Source organism: Oreochromis niloticus, linkage group LG13 (assembly GCF_001858045.2).
Source record: "Oreochromis niloticus isolate F11D_XX linkage group LG13, O_niloticus_UMD_NMBU, whole genome shotgun sequence".
Classification (NCBI taxonomy): Eukaryota; Metazoa; Chordata; class Actinopteri; order Cichliformes; family Cichlidae; genus Oreochromis; species Oreochromis niloticus.
This window is the reverse complement of record NC_031978.2, coordinates 22,123,175-22,138,082: the sequence shown is the minus strand read 5'-3', so window position 1 is coordinate 22,138,082 and position 14,908 is coordinate 22,123,175. Positions and strand designations below refer to the sequence as shown.

The 14,908-nt window shown below is 40.8% G+C and overlaps 2 protein-coding genes across 2 annotated transcripts; one reads left to right on the top strand and one right to left on the bottom strand.

Moving 5' to 3' along the window:
- Positions 1-1,769: 1,769 nt before the first annotated feature.
- Positions 1,770-6,868, bottom strand: mrps6 (mitochondrial ribosomal protein S6). Its single transcript, XM_003441011.5, has 2 exons — positions 6,396-6,868; positions 1,770-1,894 (listed from the first exon to the last, which is right to left on the bottom strand). Exon 1 carries the CDS (start codon positions 6,732-6,734, stop codon positions 6,402-6,404), a length of 333 nt encoding a protein of 110 aa, XP_003441059.1. The 5' UTR covers positions 6,735-6,868; the 3' UTR covers positions 1,770-1,894; positions 6,396-6,401.
- A 349-nt stretch (positions 6,869-7,217) lies between these two features.
- Positions 7,218-13,141, top strand: nolc1 (nucleolar and coiled-body phosphoprotein 1). The gene is made up of 14 exons (XM_003441162.5): positions 7,218-7,375; positions 7,669-7,724; positions 8,328-8,479; positions 8,590-8,723; positions 8,824-8,938; positions 9,026-9,153; positions 9,287-9,404; positions 9,758-9,889; positions 9,978-10,067; positions 10,162-10,416; positions 10,540-11,703; positions 11,846-11,973; positions 12,047-12,130; positions 12,249-13,141. The coding sequence occupies exons 1-14, from the start codon at positions 7,265-7,267 to the stop codon at positions 12,405-12,407; spliced, it is 2,826 nt and encodes a 941-aa protein (XP_003441210.1). The 5' UTR covers positions 7,218-7,264; the 3' UTR covers positions 12,408-13,141.
- Positions 13,142-14,908: the final 1,767 nt, after the last annotated feature.

Below are 14,908 nucleotides of genomic sequence, written 5' to 3'. Positions count from 1 at the left end.
CTCTCTATATCTCTATCTGATTTTATGCTTTTCCAGCAAGTGCTGTTTGCATCTCTGCTTTAACTGTTAACGTAGTCAGTCAGTCAGTCCGTCTGTCCACTCTCGCCCCTGTGGATGGTCTATCCTTCAAGCTCAGGTTCTTTACCAAGGGCCTGGGAGCTTGAGGGTGCTGCGCAGTGTCTTAGCTGTTCCTAGGACTGCGGTCTTCTAGACAGAGATCTTGGATGTTGTTCCTGGAACCTGCTGGAGCCACTCGCCTAGCTTGGGTGTCGCTGCACCAAGCGCTCCGATTACCACTGGGATCACTGTTATCTTCACCCTCTACATCTTCTCAAGTTCTTGTCTTAGCCCTTGGTACTTCTCAAGCTTCTCATGTTCCTTCTTCCTGATGATGTGCTCTTTCTGTATCACTATAGCTATCACTGTGGCTGTCTCTGCTTGTCCACCACTACTATGTCTGGTTGGTTAAGCCATCACCACTTTCTCTGTCTGTAGCTGGAAGTCCCACAGGATATTGGTTTGGTCATTCTCAACCACCCTAGGGGGTGTGTCCCATTTTGACCTCAGGACTTCCAGGCCATACTTGGCACAGATGTTCCTGTATACAATCCCAGCCACTTGGTTATGGTGTTCCATGTATGCCCAGCCTGCTAGAATATTGCACCCTGTTATTATGTGCTAGTACTTTTTTAAACTAGTAATTTTGAATGATCAAGGTGATTCCAAGAAACAGTTATTAGCTGAAAACGTGGCACATCTCTGCATGGTGTACAGTATGTCCTTAAAAAAAACCGAGTAAACTACATACGAGGGTCAAAAGAGGAACTGGCAGGCTGAAAAACATTTCTGCAGCAGGTGAACAGTATCTGACAGTCTTGTCCTCAGGAAACAGAAAAAAAAAGTCCAAGAGACAGGTACAACAGTGCGTGTCATGGTTTGGGGTTGCATTTCAGTGAGTCATGTTGGACATCGTGATGAAATTGATGAAATTATGAACATAGAAAAGTACCGTTAGATTTTGATTTAGCATGCAATACCATCTGGAAACCATCTGACTAGCAACAGCTTCATATTTCAACATTACAATTATTCCAAAGACACTGCCAATGCAGTGAATGCAAAACTGTATATAAATAAAACAACAACAACAAAACAACAACAACACATATGCAATGGAAGTATAAATCATGGATATTACACAAGATGCATTAAGGGGTTAAAGAAATTACAAGAAAGCTTGCCTGACAGAGATCAGCCTGTGGTTTAAACAATAAAGCTGTTTATTTGACACACTGACCTTTCAAGCTTGTTAGAATAAATCACTACAAATATGAAATCTATTTTCTGTGCAAAGTGTAAAGAAATGAGGGGTGGCTCAAGACTTTTGCACAGTTCTATATTATATATAAATAAAGACATTAGTTAAGTTGGCTGGCTGTGTTGGTAATAACCCAGTCAATTCAATGTTGTCTTACACAACACAAAATAAATACCATGAGTGTGTACTTATGCTGTAAGTGAGATTTAGGCAACAAATACTGCTCAACAAGGAACCGAGAAAGTCCAGAGAAAACACAGAAGCAACAACAAGCAGCTTTTTCCCCAGAGACAGTTGATCGAGTTTTAATGGCTTTAACAAAAAAAAAGTTAAACTGTATAAACCACACCTACAATGGTTAAAGAAAGAAGAACTGAAATTTCCATCCCATGACTAACCATCATGTGAAGCAGTGTCTCAAATGCTTGACAAAAAAGGGAAAAGTGCAAAATGGATAGAAAAAAGTATTTTATTATGACATATGATATTACACCCAAGTCAATGCATGCAGCTAATGAAATAGGTGAAAGAAGAAAGTGTCACATGATTCATCTTCTGCATGTGAGCTGATGGAACCTGTGAAAGACAGAGAACAAACATTATGTAGGGCTAAAAGTTACAGCTCAGTCAGCATGAACCTGAGATAAACGACACACTTAAAAATGTGTGGTGAGAGAATACGGAGCATAATAACAATATCGACATTTGAATTTTAAGAATCTACCAGTGATGCAGCATTTTTTCCATTAATAAGATTTTTAGCTCTTTCCCCCATAAAAGACAAACTTTGTGTTTGTCTACTGCGTGGTCAAACAATGTCAGGAAGTCCACCACGTGTTATACTTTTTGTACATGTTCAGAAATATTGACACTGATCAAGAAAAGCTGCTGATGGAATTCTTTATAAGTTACATGTGATCTTGTATAGATTTCTATTCCTGTGGCTTCTGTTAGTGCAGTTCAAGTTCACTCATTTGAGCCTGCGGTGAAGGTTTTTTTCCATGAGATTTCTGTTTTACTGTCTGTTTCTCAATCAACAAGTCAGTTAGTTTTTCCTTTTAACATCAGTAGTATTTCATTGAGAAATACTAAGAAATACTTTAGTCTTGAGCAATCAGAGATATTCAAAAGAGAAAAAAGGCAGGTCTTTTGACAGTTTAGCAGCATGCAATGTTTGTCAAAAGAACTAAACCTTTGTAAGTGTATTTGCGTGCCATTAAAGTCCGATTTTAAACTTCTGTTAACAATGTTAAAATCAAAACAAGATTAACAAATGCAGTAATTCGTCCATCTATCCAACCATTTTCTTTCACTTATCCACTTATGTATCTTCTTGGAAGGTGTTCTGACAGTATTGCATCTCCTGGATGAGGTAGATTTGGTGTGTGTGTTTAAGTGTGGTAGTGTAGCAGTGAGTGTGTGTCTGTAAAAAAGCGTGTGATGGCTGCAATGAAGAAAAGCAAGCTAATCGGGATTCTCTGAACTGAGGTTTGGCCTGTTATTTGATGCGACGTTTCCTGCTGCGGAACACAGATGTTCTGATAGCATGGATGTAAATAATTAATGTTAAAATAATTCAGGGGTCAGCCAAACAGCACTGGGTAATTGGTTCAAGTTTTATTGGCACAGGAATGTTTGTTACTGCCCTACACACACACACAATCATAATTTTGCTTTATATTTTAAAATATTAATATAAGGTAATTAGTAGACTTTAAATAATTTCAATCTGCAAAATAATGTTACGAAAGCCTTGAAATAAATAGGAGTAGTAGTAGTACACCCCATGCCCCCCCTTTAGACTCACCCCTGCTTACTGTTGGCATCAGTGTGACAGAAAGGATGGCTGTCGTCAACCTCCATTAGGCTGTCTTATTTAAACATTGTATGAGACTAAGTTAACAGTTCAGTTGCATAAATATAATTTTATTGTAATTTCTATAGCTTTATTGTAGATGTGTTGCTGTGTTAAGCAAACTGCGGTGGATGGGAGCACCTAGAAAGTTCACTTTTCTTCCTGTTTGCACTTGTTGATCAACGGTTTTGATGAAGGACAGTTTTTCCCAGTAAAGGCCTTTGTGGTTACTACAGGAACAAGCACTGCTGTTTTGAACGCTCGAAACATGTTTTTGTTCACACCACCTGAATGTCTCTGTAACAGCTCCGCCCCGTGGCTTTTCTCTGTCTTATTTTAAAAGATATTTTTAAGTCTTTTTTTTAATAACTGGAAGCTGCATGGGTTTAATATTGTCGTTCTTTTTATTCACACATGTGATCGTAGATATGTTTCTAATGCAGGTCTCTTTTTAAATCACAAATGTGGGAGAAACACCTCTTCTTACATGGATTAAATGAAACATCGGAGAAAATAATCTCTCCTGGGGAAGTTTTTTAATGGAATTATCTGAGTTACAGCCTTAGTCAATATTAAAGTGTTGTCACAGGAGCAATTTTTCCCCTCTGTTAACTGAAGAGAAGTGATCACCTTTAATGACACCTAAGAGCCAATCAGCACGGGAAGTGTACTTATTTCCTCCTAAATGTATCAGAGAACGCAAACAATAGTGTCTTTTGTTCTCTACAGTTTAAACAAAAGCATTCTGAAATAAAACAACACAGGCCTCTGATAAGTAACCACCACTGTCAATCAACACATATACTGACACATTGTATTGTGGTTAAATTAGAGCACCATAACGACTGCATTAAAAGGTCAGTTCAGACTTAACGGTAAAATCCCTACTCCCAGTTCCTGTTGATTATAGCATTTTAACTAACAGTTTAATTAATCACGTCATGGTGAAAGAATACAGACACTTATTAGAGAGGCTGAAGGATTTATCAGTCAACTGTAATTATCAGGCATTATTGTCCCATCACACATATTTCTGTTGGAATATATGTAGTGAAGTTATTATAATATCATTGTGTATGTGTGCACGTCTAGTTAGATCCATTTCAGACAAACAGATGGAGGGAGGAGAAGGGGGGTGATTATCTATTTTCAAGAGACATGAGGGAGCTCAATATTTTTACTTTAATACTTTTCTGGAAAGAATCAATCATTTAAATCCTGATTAAATTGCTTCAACAATGACACCTGCAGGCAAGGCAAGAGATGACAGGGCTGTGTCTGTAAGTGTAGGGGGTAGATGAGGAGGACAGCACAAACTCAGGGCAGGACCTCTTATAAGAGCTTAATACACATCTATGTTTGTTTGGTGGATCTCATGTGGATCTGCTGTTGTTGCAGACATGCAAAATGATGCTCCATGGAGTAACATCCTCCCTTACAAATCAGCAAGCAAAAGAAATAAATACAGAAACTGTGTTTGTGCAAACAAATCTTATACGAACCGAATGTATGAACTTGCATTGAAGTAATACACTGACATATTACAGGGATGGTGACTAATGAACTGATCATTTATTTAGAGGATAATCATGGCTACTTCATGTGTGATGGTCATGTCCACAAACACACAACTGAAATATTCTAGGAATATTGATTCACATTTTTACACTCCTGCCCCATTTTCACAATAAGTTAGTTTGCAGTCACTCAAGCTATAAAGCAAACAACTGGTTTAATGAATTTGGTTAATTTGTTTAATACATTATCACACTATATCATATTCCTTTCTGGTATGAGCAAGCGAGGAGGCTGAGGGTGGAGCTGGTTTAGGTACAGAGTCCAACCAAATGGACTTAACCATCTGTTGTAACCACATGGGGGAGTTTGTTTTTTAATTATTGTCCCTGTGCAGCAATGATCCACAGAAAAGAAGGTCAGACACCAACTAGGGAGAATCAGAAGGCCAAACGGAACAATACTGTCATCCCTTATGTAGCAGGTTTATCAGGGAAACTCAGGAGAGTCTTCTCCAAGCATGACATCCCAGTGCACTTCAGACCAGCCACGCACTCAGACAAAAACTGGTTCATCCCAAAGACAAAACTACCAAACAGAAACTTAACAATGTGGTGTATGCTGTACAGTGCAGCGAGGAATGCTCAGACCTCTACATTGGAGAAACCAAACAACCACTTCATAAACGCATGGCACAACATAGAAGAGCCACCTCAACGGGACAAGACTCAGCGGTTCATCCCTTCCCAGACGCCTTAAAGCCCACTCACATCCTGGGCCTTTAGACCTCAGGAAATCACATGATAAGGTGAAACCTTGGCTGATTGTGACCTACACCCGTTTTCACACCTTGGCTAGTGTGATTAAGTAGAGGATCATTAGGGGATCCATGACACTCTTGGGGACACTCCTTAAGGCTTAAAATCTGAGACTCTCCACCAGTTGCGCTTAGAACTGAAGAAGCTTCTCAGATGAGGGGTGAAACATCTTCAAGAAAACTTAAAGAAGTCCAGATGGATGACTGAGAACCTTCACAGACATATAGTCCCTGTTTTTTGTTTTTTTTCCTTTTGTGTTTAAAATGCTTTAATCAGTTACTAGAGGTTGTATTTGGCTGCTTGTTCCCTGATATCCAGGATCACAGAAGTGACTTTTCCCCTCAAATAAACAGCGGTATTCCTTTCTGTCTGGGCTATTTAAAGGTCCAATTCATCATCAGTGCTAAAACACTTTATTAAATGCATGAGGTTTATTCTCCTCCACAGTCCACTCTGTCTGTGTGTGTGTGTGTGTGTGTGTGTGTGTGTGTGTGTGTGTGTGTGTATAAGCTATTTTCTTCAAGAAACAGCTGATAAGCTTTCATTACTGTAAAAACTAGCATTCTCCTTGCTCTCCTTCTTGGGCTGTACATGAACAATAAAGGAGAAATCACAAATGCAATAATCTAACTGTAATGGTTGATTTTCTTCAGATTTATCATTTTTCTGACTCTAGACATCGATTGGAGCTCTACATTAAACTGCTCAACTATGCTTCTGTTTGCCATTTCTCTAATGGAGTTAAGTGGCCGATAAAGTAGAGTATTTCATATTTTACTACAGCCCAAAAATACACGCATGTAACAGACAGATGTGGTGATAAAACAGCACTTTGTTTCACTCTGAGTACCAGTGATTTTAAACACCTCCGCCATTCATTAAGCCTTACATTTAATCACTTCTGGGGTCCGCAGCAGTTACTGTTGGGGACCTGGGCGTCTTTCTTCAGCACAGTGGGCCTCACAACGTCCACATCACGGTGCAGGTGATCCAGTAAGCCAGCGAGCATGCTAGGAGCTGCGTAGAAATCCACCAGAAAGTAAGTCCCTCGGCTGTGCCTCTGGTTGTGTTTGGTCATTCTGTAGGGCAGCTGTCTTTCTCCCAGGTTCTCCAGGTCTCTCACCAAGGCGCCCCGCTCCATCAACGTCTCCACCGTCCTTCGCAGAACTGCCGCCGTCTCCGGCCGCTGCATCTGCTTCAGGATCAGGGCCAGCTCGTACCGAGGCATGGCTGCAGCAAAGTAATACCCGAGCCACACGTTTAATTCAGCTAGAACTGGGCTGTCATTGCCACACTGCTCAGTTGAAAGGCGACATGTTATGACACGAGGGGCACGAAAGGTCTTTAGTGATGACGCATAAAGCGTGCGCCTTCGTGGGCAACAAAGCTTATTAAATATAACAAATAAGAGTCATTTATTTTTTTTTAAATGTGGCGTTAAATGTGTAAATGAGTGCATTTCAATAATAAAAATTCGCATCTTATTTAGCATATCCAAATATTTTACTCGTATTGTTTTAGGAAATTAGTCACGTGAGAGCAACCCGAAATATTTTTAAGGTTTTTCAAAGGATTTTTAAAATCACAATTAGTCAGTGAAATTATAATGTTTTATTTAGTTTTTCTGACATTTGGAAACCTCTAGAAATGTTTTTTGTTTGTTTGTTTTTTTTACTGAAGCGTCGATACGTCGACACCCAGCGCCTGCTCACAAGTGCCTGATTCCGTCACTTCCTTTTCCAGAAGAACGTGTTGAAGATGGCGGCGGAGAAGTCGGTACCGAGTGATCTTTTCAAATGCGTGTACTCGTTTCTGGTGGAGAACAAGTTCACCAAGGCGGCTCAGGAGTTCTTGAAACAGACTAAAGTGGTGAGTAGCCTACGCTGTGTGGCGGTGTGTGACAGACACGTCCTCTCGCCGGGTACTAGACGTTAGGTCCAGGCGGCACGAGGGGTAAATACGTACAGGTCACCGAGCCGGTGAAGTTAGCACGTGTATCAGCTGCAACCTGCTATTGAGCTAATTAACGGTCGCAGTGTGTTAAAGTGTAAATACTACAGCGTGTTTATACTTTTTTAAATTATGATTTGTGGAGTTTTAGTCACAAATTCAAAGCGCTGCAAGGGAATTATTAACTTACTACTTCATGTGTTTCTCTACAGGCTCCGCAAGATCAGAATGAAGAGAGACTCGTCAATATCTACAACTTCTGGGTGAAGTGAGTTGCTTATTAATATTTTTTCATTCGAGAGGGGTTTTTGACATAAAAATATAAACACATGACCAAGCTGGCTTTCTGTGTCGAGAAGTATGTTCCTGTATTGGTACAATAGAAATTTCACTGCTGCTCTCCCAGTGTTCAAGGGTCTAGTAACGCTCGTTGAGTTTGAGGATTATAATGAGAGAAAAATCTAATACAATATGAAAAATGTTATAATACAACCCAAATGTTATTTTACAAATTTGAAGTGATTTTTGTTTAGGCAAATGGGAAATTAAATGGTTTTTATATAGCGTTTATAAGCGTTTTATTCAACATGCCAAAGAATAGTTTACCATGCAGAGTGGAGCAGCCAGTCCCTCTCTCTCACTAACTCAGTGTTCAGTTTTGCCCAAGGACACTTTGGCATGCAGGCTAAAGACTAAAGCGTTATTATTTGCATATCTTTCTACTCTGGGAAAGGGAGTGCTTTTTATCCCGTTGAAGGTTTTTTTTTTGTTGTTTTTTTTTAATGTGGGTGGTGTTGCATACTGTGTGTTAATATAATTATGGGCTATATCATTGAAACTTTAAAAAAAACATTTAAAAACCTTTAACTAGATCTCCCGAAGCCAAAAAACGAAAGGCGCCTCCAAACTGGACTGGTCCATCAGCCAAGAAGGCAAAAGCCAGCACTGAGAGCTCCAGCAGTGAAGAGTCAAGCAGTGAGGATGAAGAGGCTGGTGCAAAACAAACTAAAGCAGCTCCTGCAGGTATAACCTTCATATTTGATATGGATAACTGAAAGGGTTGGCTGAATTCTGCTAGTATTGTGCATTCTGAAACTCTGTGATATTACATTTTCCCTCATTCCACATTTTAGCAGCCAAAAAGGGGCCTGCTAAAGCAGCAGCTACTAAAGCTGCATCCAGCAGCAGTGAAGACTCTAGTGACTCTGAGGAGGACAAAGCTCCTGCAAAGCCTGCTGCAAAGCCTGCTGCAAAGCCTGCTGCAAAGGTAGAACAAAGCATCAGAATCAGACATTCTGATGATAGCCTGTTATTGCGACATTACCTTGCCTGTTATCCTTTTATTAAAATGTAGTGTCTGTTTTTAGGCACCTGTGAAACAACCTCCTGCTGCTGCAGGTAGCACAAGGAAAAAGGACAGCAGCTCCAGCAGTGAAGAGTCTGACTCTGAGGAAGAACAAACCGCCAAAGCTCCTGCACAAAGTAAGTCTATATTGAGTAATTTGTCTAAGTTAAGATTAGGAAAATCTTGGGTAACTTAATTTACTGTATGCATTTACTGAATAACAGAACCTAAAGCTGGTGCAGTCACAACACCCAAAGCAGGTGTTCCTGCCAAAGGTGCAGCTCAAAAGAAGCAGGAGAGCAGCAGCAGCGAAGACAGCTCCTCAGATTCTGAAGATGAGAAGCCAGCCAAGGTACACAAGATCTTCTGGCTCTGTCTTTATGTTGTTATGTGTTGTTGATTGTCTCACACTCAGCCAAGTGTGGTGTGTAGCGGATAAATGCATGCATCAGATATTAACAGCATATTTCCATGTGTTGTGTTAGGCTCCAGTCAAACCGGCTCCAGCCAAACCAACCCCAGTAAATAAAGCTGCTACTGAGTCAAGCAGTGAAGACTCTTCATCAGAGGATGAGGCTCCTCCCAGCAAAAAACCCAAAGCAGGTGTGTTTTCATCCTTTCTTACAACTATACAAGCTGCACAATAACAAAAGTCTGGTTTGGAAAGATGAGAGGCACACTTGCATCAGCACCTGGGAAGTGAATCCCAATCAAGTCTTTTTAACCTATTACTGATGTGCATAGGTTCGACAGCTATATGAAAATACAAGTAAGATTGAGTTCACATTAATTACCACAGTCCAGTTTTGTCCATATCAGGATCATAAGACCATTCTGCTCTGACTGAATTATACCGAAAGCTGTTCACTTGGTCATCTCTGGAATGATCTGTGATTAAAATATTTGTATTTGTAGTATTTGTTTTTAATGCTGACAATCTACATTTGTCCTTCTAGGAGCATACAGTGCTGTACCACCTCCTGCTTCAATCCAGAAAGCTCCTGCTGCACCAGCAGCAAGCAAGGCCCAGGACAGCGACTCTTCAGACAGCAGTGATGACAGCAGTGATGACGACAAAAAGGTGGCAGGTAAGTGGGTTCCTTTTTTTTTTTTCTTTCCCCACATGACTTCTTGGTGTTTATTGTTGGATGTCTAACAGCATTTTAACTTGCACAGCAAAACCAGCCCCTGTAAAGTCGCCTGCAGCCAAACCTGGAGCATCCAAACCCGCTGCAAAGAAGCAGGAGTCCAGCTCAGAGAGCTCTGGTATGGATCACAAACGTCACTCGCTCATTTCCCATGTTGAAATGATGATCAGTTTGTGACAGTGAATGTTTGTAAATGTCTCTCATCTTTCTAGATTCCAGCTCAGAAGAGGAGACGGCCAAGAAGCCTGCAGGTAAAGCAGCCCCAGTCAAACCTTCTCCAGCTAAAGAGGTGAAGAAACCGGCAACAAAAGTGACTCCTGCTAAAGCGGCTCTTGCTAAGTCCGCTAAAGACGAATCCTCAGAGGAGGACTCCAGTTCAGAGGAGGAGGAGGCAGCAAAGAAGCCCCCAGCTAAAGCTGCACCTGCCAAGACTACTCCAGCTCAGAAAGACGAGTCCTCGAGCTCAGGTAGGAGATGCACATTTTGGGTATTTGAGCTTCAGAAGTTGTTAAATACGACCTAATATATTTTCTGTTATTAACCCTACATTGTTTGCAAACCTTCATGACAGCATTGATCTTGTTTTCCAGATTCAGATAGCAGCTCTGAAGATGAGGCCCCAGCAAAACCTTCCACAAAAACTGCAACCCCATCCACAGTTTCTGGAGCATCTAAGCCCCAAGCCAAGGCAGCAGAGACCAGCTCTGATTCGGAGGACTCCTCTGAGGATGAGGAAGAGCCGGTGAAAGCCAAGCCTGCTGCTAAAACGGCTACACCAACTTCAAAGCCTGCAGCTAAGCCTGCAGCAAAGCCCCCTGCAGCAGCAGAGAGCAGTTCAGAGTCTGACTCTTCGTCTGAAGATGAAGAAGAGCCTGCTAAGACTAAACCAGCAGCAGCTAAGCCAGCTTCAAAGAGTTCCACCCCTGCAGCTAAGCCCGCTGCAGCAGCAGAAAGCAGCTCTGATTCAGACTCATCATCAGAAGATGAAGAACCGGCCAAGGCCAAGCCAACAGCAGCTAAGCCTGCAAAGCCAACAGCAGCTAAGCCTGCAGCGCCAGCTTCAAAGAAGGCTACTCCAGTAGCAAAGGCTACTCCTGCAGCAGAGAGCAGCTCTGACTCTGATTCCTCCTCTGAAGATGAAGAGCAGCCAGCCAAGGCTAAACCTGCAGCAGCTAAAGCTGCTACTCCAGCCTCAAAGCCTGCTACACCTGCAGGAAAGGCTGCTAAACCTGCAGGAAAGCCTGCCCCAAAAGAGAGTAGCTCAGAGTCCTCTTCTGAGGATGATGAAGAGCCAGCTAAGACCAAGGCAACAGCAGCTAAGCCTGCTACGCCCGCTTCAAAGCCCGCTACTCCTGCAGCTAAGACTGCTGCTGCAGAAGAAAGCAGCTCTGACTCTGACAGCTCAGACTCAGAGGATGAGGCAGCTAAGAAACAAGCTCCAGCTGCAGCCAAGAAGCCTGCCCCTGCAGCTGCGAGAACAACAAAGGCAGCGCCTGCAGTCAAAAAGGCAAAAAAAGCTGAGGAGAGCAGCTCTGATTCCTCAGATAGCTCTGATTCAGAGACAGAGACCCCCGTGACTAAGCCTACAGTTGCCAACGGCAAGGCAGCAACTCCCAAGACGGCGGCAGCATCAGTGAAGGTTGCAGCAAAGCCAGCAGAGTCGTCATCCAGCGACAGCAGCTCTGAGGAGAGTTCATCAGATGAGGCTGAAGTGCCACGTAAAGCAGCCACTGCACCCAACACCCCAAAAAACAGTAAGTCTCAAACATGAAATATGAAAACCATCTGGTCATTAAATGGGAAAAGGAACTATCACTTAACTGTTGGTCGTTAAGTGTTTAATATTTATGGAAGTGTAGTGTTTACTAAGTATGAGCTCCTTTTCATCTGCTACAGGTACTAATGGAAAAAGAAAAAAGGATGAGGAATCATCAGAAAGCGAAGAGGAAGAAACAGATTTAAAAACACCAAAAAATAAGAAGGCCACAACCACACCACAGACTTTCCCTAAAGTCAATAAGAAGGTAAGCCTTGCACAAAGCTAGAATTGAATTAAAGTGAATTGAAATAAGCTGACTAAAACATTTTTGTTTCCAGTCTTCCAACGTACCCTTCCGTAGAATAAAAGAGGACGAAGTAAATGTGGACCCGCGCCTTGCAGACAATTCGTTTGATGCAAAGGTGAATTATTTAATCGTAATAATCATTCTTACAGGACTGCTGAGCATTATAGTCGTTGAGGTGGCAGATAAACAATCTTTTTTTTTTTGTTTTCTCTCTTTATAATGTTATATTTCAGATGGGAGCCAATGGAGACTGGGGCCAGAAAGCTAACGATGTGCTCAGGTTCACAAAAGGCAAATCATTCCGCCACGAAAAAACAAAGAAGAAGAGAGGAAGCTACCGCGGGGGAGCCATCTCCACTTCAGTCAACTCCATTAAGTTTGACAGCGAGTGAGAAAGTCCTCAATCTCCCATTTCAACTGTACTGTACGGGACAGATCAGGAATACAAGTTGTCTGCCCAAACCACCCTCCTGTAAACAGTCTCTCCAGCAGTAGCAGCAGCAGCACACTAACAGAAAATGGTCCATCACACTGAACTGGCCCTTTGATTTAACTTGGCTTTAGTCTGTAATGGAGATTACATTTAGCAGAGCTGTGGCAGCAGGGAAATGTGCTCCCAACTGTGACATTACTTATAGCCACTAGGTGGCTGCAGCCACTGGCTAATGGAGAAAATGTTTGGCTCTTTCTGCTTGTTTTTCACAACCTTCTTTCTTCTTAAGTGATGAATGTTTGTAACATTAATCAATCTTCTTGTCTAGGTATGATCAAAAGCAACCCATCTATATGTGTTCTTCATTTTGGGTTAAAATTTGTTTTTTGTTTAATAGACTTCATGGATTCTTGATGTTTCTCTTTTCTTTTTTTTGGTCCACATTTAAATGTGAAGAGTTTTGGGGCTTTTTCTTAACATCACAAGAAAACCTATCAAGTAGAAGTTTTATACTGTATTTATTATGTTTTATTCATCTTGAATCTTTAAGGGCCTCTCAAGGTCTTTTCTCTGTTCAAGGATGTTTTTCTTTGGATCCTTTCCCTCTGTTAGGATGTCCTATAAGTCCCTCCCTGTACTGTTCAGTGGTATTAAGTATGTAATTCGAACATAAAGCCATGCTTGTTTCAGTTATTTGATTATCGTATGAGATCCTGTGTACCACTGTCATTTTTTCTTCTTCTTCCTTTTTTTTTTTTTTTTTTTTTTTTTTTACACCTCAATCTGTAAATAAAGATCAAACAATATACTGGTGATGATTTCATGGACAGTTCACTCACTCTGTTTGCTCAGCTGACAGTTTTACATGTGCACAATTGGAGAGGAACTCCAATTTTTAATATCTACTCATACCAAGTTGTTGAGTGTGTGCTGATATTGTTGTTGGCAAAGTAACAGTCTAGAAAGTACAAATTTTTAAACTTTGTTAACCCTTTAAACCCCGAACTGTGGAATAACAGCCAGAAAAAATCTATTTTCTTTTTAAATGGAGTGTTTATTAAACCTTCAAATGAAATTAAAAAAAAATTAATTTGCATATGTTTACATTTGTATCATATTTGCTACATCAGGCTTTATTTTTTGCAACTAATTCTTTAGAAATGTACTTTGCAATTACCACTAGGTGGCAGTGGAGTAGCACTGCCCTCAGCATGATGTTTAGTAAACGTATGTAAACTGTCACCCAATTTCTCGGGGCAGTTTGTGTCCAGACAGCTCATTTCCTGTTTGGATTTTTCATCTGTTGAACACAGATGCATGTCTGTCATCTCAAATGAACTGAGGCCTGTTAGATCAGCATTTACAGCTAAAGGGATATTCCAGCAATTTAGGACCACCCTTTGAAAACAGAGATAAAGATGTATCATTCATTGTTAAAAATAGTTCAGCTCCAAAAGGCTCAATTCTACACCTATATTGTCCATGTTTAGATATCAGGTTTTATACCAGATGATCAGGGATTTTTTTTCCTCAGACTTTTTTTTTTTTTTTAAAGGGGTCAGTGGAGATGTTTGGGGGTTTTTTGTGTGTTTTTCTTTTTTCTTTTTTTTTTTTTTTACCACTTATCTAGATTGTAGGCAAGGGTGGGGACAAGCCTATCCCAGCTGTCATAAAGTGAAAAGGTGCGCTACACCCAGGACAGGTCACCAGTGTCACAGTGTTTTGGGAGGAAACTGGCACAGGCACAAACTCCACACAGAGAAGCTCCAAACTACCAGGTTTGAACCAGGAAATTCCTTGCTGTGAGGCTAACCACTGCTCCACTACACCAACTAAATTTTCCCTAATAGGGTAGCATGAATAAGTTCAGTATTACTGAAATTCATCTAGGTTGGTATGCATGAAAAATTCTCAACTGAAATGTTTATTGATATATTTTTATAATGTAATCACATTTTCCTGTTAAAGAAACTCAGACAGACTTAAAACCTGCATAGAACCAGCTTCCCCTCTGGGACATTAAACTATACATTTATCTGTATTTTAAAGTGAACTTTACATGAACAGCTGAGTGGCAGTGATGGCAGTAAAAACTTGGTGGTTCTTGACAGCAGTGGCTGTAAAAGTTTTCTGGTTTGCATCAGAAAATGACTGAATATTTAATCTTTCCCCGTAAAACTCTACAAACAGCCTTTGGTGAAAAGTGGATTAATCGCAGTGGATTGGATTGGCAGATATTACTGTAGTCAGTGACTGTTTAAATTATTTTTAAATTTTATCCTCTTGACTCCTTATGCTCAAGTGGGAAAAGTGATTGCGAGACTAAATAATTTGCACGCAATAAAAAGCCGACTAGCTGATCTCTTATTCTTATTGCGGAGTATATTTTTTCATTAACTCATAATAACATCTGGCAGATAGGAAACTGCATATGACCAAATGAATAATATACTCTCTGGT

Excerpts from the sequence above, each read along its gene's own strand:
- nolc1 (XM_003441162.5), top strand. The coding sequence starts at position 7,265 with ATGGCGGCGGAGAAGTCGGTACCGAGTGATCTTTTCAAATGCGTGTAC. Across the intron at positions 8,480-8,589 it reads AACTAAAGCAGCTCCTGCAG|CAGCCAAAAAGGGGCCTGCT; the intron begins GTATAACCTTCA and ends TCCACATTTTAG. Across the intron at positions 9,154-9,286 it reads AAGATGAGAAGCCAGCCAAG|GCTCCAGTCAAACCGGCTCC; the intron begins GTACACAAGATC and ends GTGTTGTGTTAG.
- mrps6 (XM_003441011.5), bottom strand. The coding sequence starts at position 6,734 with ATGCCTCGGTACGAGCTGGCCCTGATCCTGAAGCAGATGCAGCGGCCG.